Source organism: Oratosquilla oratoria, chromosome 42 (assembly GCF_046742065.1).
Source record: "Oratosquilla oratoria isolate Oo_2021 chromosome 42, ASM4674206v1, whole genome shotgun sequence".
Classification (NCBI taxonomy): domain Eukaryota; kingdom Metazoa; phylum Arthropoda; class Malacostraca; order Stomatopoda; family Squillidae; genus Oratosquilla; species Oratosquilla oratoria.
The window spans coordinates 17,171,150-17,181,149 of NC_134818.1; the positions used below are offsets into that span (position 1 = coordinate 17,171,150).

Genomic DNA, 10,000 nt, shown 5'->3' on the forward strand with positions numbered 1-10,000 from the left:
CTTGGATGGATTTCTTCAGGCCCATGGCTCTTCCTGGGGTTGTATGGCTGATAGTCTCTGAACACGTCTCCTATTGGGGATGTCTTCCTAAATCTTTTCATGGGCCATTATTGCTTTCCCAACGCCATTTTTCTTTTTATAACTTACTTATTTTTTATGCCTAACCTCATCAAACACTTTTGGCATATCTGCCGCACAGCCACTCAGCTTGATGGGTGACAGCAAAAAATTCTTTGGTGTCGGAAAAACAAGAATGAACCCTTTTCGTTCCTGTTTCCTACTGATACTGAACACATGCCTTACATATGTTCTACCAAACTTTCTTTTCTTTCACCCGACGTGGACCCACCACCAATTTTCTAAGTTCCCTTTTCATTTGCAATACTAAGCTGGTCCATACGCACCACAGTGAGTAAAATATTTTTATCTATATGCAAGCTAGAAGTAAAATCTCAGTAGTAAACCCACACTACCAGACAGAAAATGTTTCCTAAAGAATTTCATTGCATACGCACTATTTACAATGATCAAAGAACCAGATTATTTTTTTAGGTTTCTCACCACTGAAGATAGTGACAGTGTCCAAGGAAATTGTTTGGAGAATTTATTTTGTGTTCATGTGTGCGAGCATTATTAGCATTTGCATATCGTATGATTAAGTAAACCTGAGCACTATTTTACCGTAGACTTTTCTCTTTAAATAATTGAGATCGTTCAGAACTCTTTTAATCATTTAATGTTCGCGTACAGCTTTCTTTGTCTTGCGCACCAAAAGTAAATCCAGTGTAAGCATTTTTGATTATCGTAAAGAGGGAAGGGGGAGGAAGAAAATAGGATTGCCTTTGGAGGGAGGAGGGGAAGAGGAGTAGTATATGAGGTTGGGGGGAAATGAAGTTAATTATGGGAAGTGGGGTAGAAGGTTGACTTTGGAGGGATCAGGGAGAATTAGGTGGGGCTTGGGTGGAGAAAATTCATACACAGTAAGATAAGAAATGGATTTCAGTTGATAGCACAACCGTTTCGGAATGGAAATCCGGTGTTGTACTGCATGGGCAGGTAAAATAAAATGTTATTTGGAAAATGACAGAAAACTAATGGGCACTATTAAAGAAATGATAGAAAAAGGTTTGGAAAATGGTATCATGGCAGTGCATAGGAACAGCCATTAAAAATAAAGAGCTGGTGGATGTGGGTAACAAGAAAGCAAGAATAATTCCTATTAGCAAACAGAAAAGAACGATATATATATATATATATATATATATATATATATATATATATATATATATATATATATATAAATTTCACACACACACACAAACACTCACACACACACACACACACACACACACACACACACACACACACACACATATATATATATATATATATATATATATATATATATATACATTACATATATACTGTATATATATATATATATATATATAATATATATATATTATATATATATATATATATACATTACATATATATAATATATATTTATTTATAATATATATATGTGTGTGTGTAAACTACTGAAAAAGAAGAAAAACAGGAAAAAGTAATGGGGGAAGAGTGAAAAAGAAAGTGGGTCAAGGCAAAATCAAAATACGACCGGTTTTGAAAATTATTTTTGACGGTTATGTGGTCCATCAACAACAGGAGGCAAGGTTGGAGGGGAAAGGGGGAGAGGAGGAGGAGGAGGAGGAGGAGGAGGAGGAGGAGGAGGAGGTGGTTGAGGAAGTGAGCGCATGAAGATATGAAGGTAAAGGCGAAGAGGAGTCTGCGGGAAGAAAGCCACGGAAAACCATATTGGGAAAAGAGAGCTGGAAAGAAATGTAATAATCATTCTTTGCTTGGCTAAGAGCTCGCTGCCCGTCCAGCCTCTGCCATGGTTGGATGGTTGGCAACACAGAAATATAGGTCAACAGTTGTCACCGATGCTTGAAAAGAACTTGAGCCATCAAGTGCATCAAGATGGTGGAAGGCAAGAGGTGAAGGTGGAGAGCTGGAGGTGAAGTTGGAGACGGAGCTGAAGATGACGGTAGAGATGGAATCCAAGGTGGAGTCGGAGATGGATGGGAGACGAAGATGGAGGATGAGATGAAGGGAGGTGAAGGTGGAGATGATAAGAGGTGAAAATGGAGGTGGAAACGTAGGTCGAGTTGGTGGATGGAAATAATGAAGCTGAGGTGAAACGGGATAAATATAATCAATGAAAGATCACTGGGATTAAGAAGGGAGAATTTGGTCAAGCATAATTTCATGTATACAACACAAAATCAAAGTCTGAACGCGAAGCACACGTGCCTGGATGAGCAGGGAAGAGGTCGAAGGGTTATCAAAGGGGAGTGGCGGGGTCAAGTGTGGCCCAGTTCATGCTGGGAACCGCTTTCGAACCAGTTCCGGGGTGGATTCAAGCCGAACTCAAGCCGGTAAAGAGATGATCCCAAAGTGCGTTGATACCGGCTTCCTCCTGAGCATGCGGTGGAAGCCACGGAAATAATGTTGACGTATTTTGATCCGCGGCAGTGATAAGGTGCCATGTCAGTGTGTGAGAGGGAGATGATGAGTAAGGAGCTGGAGGAATTGAGGATTTTCGGATAGGGCTATTGAATGTTATTGAATGTTATTGCTGGTATTATTATTATCATTATTATTATCATTATTATTACTATTATTATTATTATTATTACTATTATCATCATCGTTATCATCATCATCATCATCATTACCATCTTCATTATTTTTTCTGCCGAGTGTCTGCGGATCTACGTAGGCTAGGTGAGTTAGGTTAGGTTAAGTAATTTTATGATTTCACGAGAAATTAACATAAACCTGCTGAACTTTCAAGACTGTTTCTGGTTAGTTTTAGTAAACTGAAAAGAAAAACACTACTCTTTCAATTCGTCATTCATCTTATATTAAGCATACGTGAACTCTCCAAAAAATCATTAAAAATAGCTTACGGCAATAAGCCGAACACCACTCCAACGATATTCCTATCACTCTTGAAGATTTACCTATCATCACCATTTCTGGGGTCTTATTCCTAAGACTCTACAAGTCCTAAGAATTGTCTTAAGTAGGAGAGTATCACTTAAAAGGAAAATTCTTTTAGAGTGCACATATTTATTGACAATATGGGAATTTTTTTGTTCGCAATAGCCAAAGCTTTTATTCTTGGGTAGAATATCGCGCTGAAGAGGTGGACTCATAGAGAAGGTAAAGGAGAGGTTTCGGGCGTTAGCAGAACGGAAGGTTAGTAAAAGCTAAAGGTATTGTAACATACGTAGAGGAAGAACCCGGAAGTGAGGCATGCGTACATGGTCCCTGGCTATATGGAAATATTGAAAGGCAACTTGAAAAACAGAGAACCTACGACCAAACACTTATACTGATCTTTACGACTTTTATATTTATTCTATTTGCTACTAAACGATTTTCATCAGCTGAAGGGAAGCCGAAGCCTCTTCGGGAGTGAGAGTTTTGGGAGGAACTTCGCTGTCAGAACTTTGGTCCCTTCCCGTTCTGAGCTTTGATTCGAACTACAAGGTCGGAGTCAGGAACCTGTTCAGGAGGAAGTAAAGGCTTAAGGCTGGAGGGATAGGATCAAGGTCATTGGAATGTAATTAGTAACACGAGGATGGTTTTAAGTCTGCACAATTAGAGGCTGGAACGCAGTATCAAATGGATGTCATTAAAGGTTTGAAGAAGATATCGTGTTCGGATCGTTAGGAAATCGAGACTGCCGAGTCGTTACGGATTGAAAAAAAAAAAAAAAAAAAAAAAAATCAAATATATATATATATATATATATATATATATGTGTGTATATATGAGTTATAGTTAATGCTACACCAATATTATAAGAAAATCTAATTTCTAATCGGTTTGCATTACTGAAGTTATACCATCATCAAGTTACAGATAAAAGAAAAGATGATTTTTTCCTCCAGATTCCCTCCTTTATTACAACCCAGATGGAATACGAATTCAGGTCAACTTTACCGAAGACTAGGGAAAAAAAGAGGGAGCACAAGAGAGAAGGAAAAAGAGAGAATGATAAAGAGGCCAAGGTTTCCTGCGAAGATGACGTCGGATAAAAGATGTCCAGGACTTCTCATACGATGCCGGATACGCACCCTACACCAGACGGAGCATAACCGAAGATGTTCCTCCTGTGAGGCCGGGCGCGGCGCCGCGACGCAGGCACTGACCACTGGCATCGAGCGGCCCTGATTAAATAAGGATCGCTTATCAAACAAGCGCCCCTGGAGAGTGCATGGAGGGTGGGAAGAATAGGAAGATGAGGAGGAAGAAGAGGAGGAGGAGGAAGAAGAGGAAGGAGAGGAGGAAGAGGAAAGGGAATTGGAAGAGGAAGGATAGGAGGAAGAGGAGTAAGAAGAGGAGATAGAGGAGGAGGAGGAGAAGAAGGAGGAGGAGGAGGATGAGAAGGAGAAGAAGGAGGAGGAGGAGGAGGAGGAGGAGGAGGAGGAGAGGGATGAGGAGAAGGAAGAGGAGGAGGAAGAAAAAGACTTGGAGTAGGAATAGGAAAAGTAGGAGAAGGATAAGTGGGAGGAGAAGGAAGAGGAGTGGGAGGAAGAGGAGGAGGAGAATAGGTAGAGAAGGAGGTAGAAGAGGAGGAGAAGAATAGGTAGAGAAGGAGGTAGAAGAGGAAGAGGAGAAAGAGGGGGAGGAGAGCAAACACGGCAGAGATCTTCAGTGGCGCCCTGGGAGGAAGGAGGGAAGGTGGCCAAATATGGCTGGAACCTACATCAGTGACCTGGAAGAATGCAAGGAGTACATCTTGAAGCAAGGGGTTGCGAGGGGCATTGGAGCCACGACAGGGCTCTTCAGCTTGTGAGGATGCAAAGGGTGCAGTGGAAAAGGTGAGGGATTGAAAGTTCTTGGAAGGATCTCCGGAAGACGAAGAGTGAGATGAAGAAGGAATTGAAGATCGCAAATGAAACCTGCATCAGTGGCTCTGGGATGGTTAGTGATATAGCAAGATCCTTGAAGATTCACTGCTTGCCCTATCAGAGGCTTCTCACTTCCCACTTCGTAGGAGTGGGATGGTGATTTTTTTTTTCTTTTAGTATTTAGAAAATAATAAATAGGGTTGGGGGTGAAAAAAAAGTCGCAAGGGCAATCATCAACGACTGGAAAAAAGATGGTTGGGAGGTGAAGATCTAGAAAAATGTACGAAGACTTCTAGATCGTAGTAAACTCTAATACTTAAAATTTTCCCTAAAACAGAATATAATCTTCGTACACTATATACCGTAAGGAGTTTCAATTTTTTTTATATAATATACAACAAAACCCGTATCACATAAGAGTTCCAACAAATCGAATAAAATAGCCATTTTCTAATCAGAGCAAAATACGACGAAAGAAGCAACATTATGTAAAGGGCTAAATGTACCTTCTAGGTCACCTGAATGATGACCTTGGGAAGAGTGTAGAAAAAAAGAATCGAAAAGAAGGGAAGGAAAAGAAAAGGTGAAAAAAGGTAAAGAGACGGGGAACGCTTTCCGCATTTTTGTGAGTTCTGAATTACTAAAGTTTGTGCCATTCCGTCCCGCAGTCCTTCGCGTAATGGCAGCCCTGACGCTGTTGGCAGCCCTGACATCAAACTCACAGAATCCGGAGAATAAACTCCAAAGGTTCTCAGCCGGGTGGGGAGAGGATCAGATCACATATCTTGGGACGTTGAACAAATTACACCCCTACAGATGCAACTACATCATCTTCAAGGCATCACAGTTTGAAATACCACAGACAGAATTAAAAATAAAGGTATCTATATCTCCTTTTGGATAAGACATTAAAAATAGGGTGTGATGCGATCATGTGACATTTTGAAATATGATATAAAGGGTACAAGGGACAAGAAAAGGTTAAGAATCATCGCACTCCACCATCTTCGTGGATTCATAAAGCGACATTACGTCATGAACGGATGTTAATGGATCTGCCTTCGTAGGGCAAGCAAAACATAAATGAAGATCGCTGCTCAAGAGAGAGACACAGGTATATAGTGTCACAGCCTAGGTCTTTTAATAAAAATGTCCCTCGTTTGAATAATACCACTTAAGAAGAGTATGTTCATAACTATTCGGCATATGCAATGTTTATGTACAGCAGCTACATAATCCACGTTTTCTTATTCTATAATGAGTTGTCTTTGTAGATTTTTTTTTCAATTCTAAAGGATCAATATTGATCAAATTTCTTAAGTATTGTAAATAGATATTTACACTGCACGAGTTCTTAAAGAGATGTTCATAAAGTCAGTATCCCCAATACTGAATTATTGTTATCAACACTGACCGATCAAGTTGGTAACCATTAACGATTATCGTTTTGCTGAAGGCTTCCAGAAAGTGCGAAAATTGTGGTAATGATCATACAATTACCTTCCTGCTAAAGTAATCACATATAACACATTTCGGGGTTCAAAAGCCCAGTTATACAAAGACCCAAGTTTCAGACATTTCATCGTTCTATCATGATGTCTTCCTATTTTGTACGTGGCTTTGTTCCAGCCAAAAAGATCTCCTGCCACTTTCCTTCAGTAATCTTTTCCTGTTTTATAGCTAGATGGAGAGGAGGAAGGATGGGAAGGGACGTGGTAGGAAGTGGGATAGGGAGAACAGAGGAAGTAGATGCATTGAAACATGGCTGGTGAACCAGCTGGCAAATTGAAGTATAGCAGAATTTCCCACTCTCTTTTGTCTTACGGCCCCAGTGTGTGTGTATATATATATATATATATATATATATATATATATATACGTAGAAACATAATTTACGTATGCCAACTATCATCTCTACACATTGCAGTCGAAGATTATTACTGTATACTTCCAATACTTTGAAGACACACTGATCTTAGCACCCCAGGTCTAGATTCAACTGGCAGGTTAACAGGGATTGAATATTGAGTAGTCAGGTGGCTCTGCAGGTGGTTCGGAAGGTGGCTTGGCAGGTGGTAGGAGGTTTAGCCTGTTATGCAGATGGCGGTGCTGTCGATGGTGTCCTGAGTATTCAGATCCCATTCGTATGCATCATTAGCCACCTTGACCGTCTCATGGGGGGTCGTTTGGTTAGTTGCAGGGTCAGACAACTATCACCCCCAAGGGGGAGGGGGTAGTTGAATTGGGTAATTTGACTGTGCCTCTGATTGGTTAAATCGTTCGGCTGGTCACTAGGTAGGCTGTGGGGGGTCACCACTGTAACTGGTATGTTATGTTGGGTCAGTCACGTCGTTGGGTAAGAAGTTAGTTGAATGCCTGACTTCTGCTGACCGTTGGTGTAGTTGTTCGGTTAACAAATCGGTTATTGTTGCATGTCACCATTTTAAATTTTCTTCAGTAACATTCCCTCACCTCCCTCTGACTCTTCCCCTCCCTTCCCTCCTCCTCCTCTTCCTCTACCTCCGCATCCACTCTTCTATGCCTCTTCTTTCCCTTCTCGATTTCTTATATGCTAAGTCACGGCTCATTACCTCTAACCTTCTCTCTCTTTCTTTCTCCATCTGTGTCTGTCTGTCTGTATTTCTGTTTCTGTCTACCCCTATCTCTCTCTCGGTCTCTCTCTCTCTCTCTCTCTTTCTATCTATCTCTCTCCTTCCATTTTCCCATCAGGTTATGTCTCCTTCCTGTTCTTGCCTCCTTCGATATCCATCTCCGTTCTATAAAACATGAATCATCCCTCGATCACTACATTCTTCTAACTTCCTCTCAGCCTCTCTCTCTTTCTCTCCTCCAGTTTACTTCTTTGTCCTTCCGTTTCGACTCAGTAAATCATCATTTGGCTTTTTCATCATCCCTTCTTATTCATTAGCTCTTCTCCCTTGCTCACTCTCTTTCCCCTTGTTCAATCATTATTCTCGTCTTTCCGACATGCTTCTTATTTTTTTCCCTCTTTTGTTCCTGTTTGTCTTTCCTGTTTTTCTTTTTATACTTTTAGTCATTCATTTCTTCTTTCCGCTCTTCCCTTTTTTTCGTTCTCATGTGCTTCTTTTTTCCTTAATGATCTCAGGTTTAAAAATATTTCCATTTCTTTCACTTAGAATTTTTCTATGTGCTTCCCGTCTTTATGATGCTATTCTGTGCCTCACATGTCTTTCTTCATACATTACCCTTTTTTTCTATCCCCCTCGTTTGTTATCTAATCACCCTATTACAAACTAACTCTTCATTTAACCCATTACCATCTCATTCTTTAATTACCCATTGTTCACAGTCTTCTTCTCATACTAATCTTCCTCATCCTCATATGGTGGCAAAGGCTGCATACGCTTTATGACATCCCCACGAATCATAGTTACGCAAATTCTTTTCTTTGCCACTCTTATGACTCTAAGTTTTAGGATAGATATTGTCCCTATGGATAAAGGATATTACCGACGGAACACTAATACGTCTCTTCGGTGCAATATTGTCCACGCGGCTAGAGGCCCCGGTTATAGATTATTCCTTTTTTGTTGGTTCTCATCTCTTAAGATTCTGCAAGTTCGTCCGTCTTAACTTTATTTTTCTTTATTTCAATACCTTCCTGTTCTATCTTCAAGATTATACTATATTCTTTCATACACATTTCCTTGAATTCCACTCATTCTGTTCGTCTGTTTTTACCTTATCTATATACATCTTTTTATTTCCATATTTTCTCATATTTCTTTTGATGTCTTTTCCATTCATGGTCTCAATACTTTCCAACAATTACAAACATTTACTAAGGAAGAGTATACCGGCAGGACACCATATGGTTCAAACTTCATTCTACCTCTCTACATTTGTCTTTTAGTTTGCTTGTATCATTATTACCTTTACCCTAACTCCCCTTCCCCTGCACTCATTACCTCCATCCCGTTTGACCTCTCCTTGCCCTCTGGTCCAGCATGACAAGCATTACTGTAATCCTGCTGATGTTTGGCGTCCTCGTTGCCCTGACAACGAAACCTGACCCTCGCTCGACGTTTGGCTCGCCTGTCCTCTCCTCCCTTATGTCCACCTTCACCTCCCCACCACCCACTTGCCTCTCCTCCATTTTCTTTTTACTTTTTTATTTTCCGTTTTTGCTTTGTTGTTTACTCCCCAATATGTCTCTCTGGGGTTTTCAATACATCATACCTTTTTTCATTCCAGGTTATTTTTTTCATGCTTGATCCTCATGACTAATTCGAGTCTTCATTGGTTCTCTGCAGACACGATGGGTCCCAGCAGTTGAGAACTGAGGACGACCAGACAGAAGGAGTAGCGGCGACAGTCTCGAGAGTTGCCCTTGGCTACCATGATGAAGATCAGACCTCGAACGCGCCCCCGTCTCCGACGGCGATGGCGCGGGATGTGGCAGGTGGGTGTGGTCCTTGTCTGCAGCATCTCCTACATCGGCCTGGCTCTTCTCCTGCAGCCAACCCGGCAGGATCACCAGCAGCAGACGAGCCAGCTGCCTCTGTCTGCAAAGAAACCTTTAGGTGATTCCTTCCCACTTTCGGAGCAAGAGGAACAGCTTATGGCCATGTTTGCAGCTCTCCCCGGGCGGGGATGGTCCCACCGGGAACTCCTGCAAGAGGAGGGTGAGGGTGAGGGGGCGGAGGAGGAGGTTGAAGGCATTACCGAAGAGGCCATACCTCTGGACGAGATCTTCAACGAGACCATGGCAAACGAGACCCAGGTAGAAGCCAAGCCACTCTTCCCGGAAGACCTGTTCACGCCTGACCAGAGGAGAAAAGGTGCCATTATCCTGCACGTTCTGGGCATGATCTACATGTTCGTGGCACTGGCCCTCGTCTGTGACGAGTTCTTCGTGCCTGCTCTCGACGTCATCATCGAGAAGGCGGGCATCAGCGAGGACGTGGCGGGAGCCACCTTCATGGCTGCGGGGGGCTCCGCCCCCGAACTATTCACGTCCATCATCGGCGTCTTCATCAGTTTCGATGACGTGGGCATTGGTACTATCGTGGGGTCGGCTGTGTTCAACA

The 10,000-nt window shown here is 41.8% G+C and overlaps 1 protein-coding gene across 6 annotated transcripts in view; it reads left to right on the forward strand.

Annotated features, from left to right (window-relative positions):
- LOC143021713 (sodium/potassium/calcium exchanger Nckx30C-like) overlaps window positions 1-10,000 on the forward strand; it is a 542,467-nt gene that overhangs the window by 187,239 nt on the left and 345,228 nt on the right. For all 6 annotated transcript variants that reach the window (XM_076179379.1, XM_076179385.1, XM_076179382.1 and 3 more), the window contains exon 2: window positions 9,224-10,000. This exon is cut by the window's right edge and continues 287 nt beyond it. In XM_076179379.1, coding sequence (XP_076035494.1) covers window positions 9,310-10,000 — 691 coding nt within the window. In that variant the 5' untranslated portion in view covers window positions 9,224-9,309. The remainder of the gene's footprint in view (window positions 1-9,223) is intronic.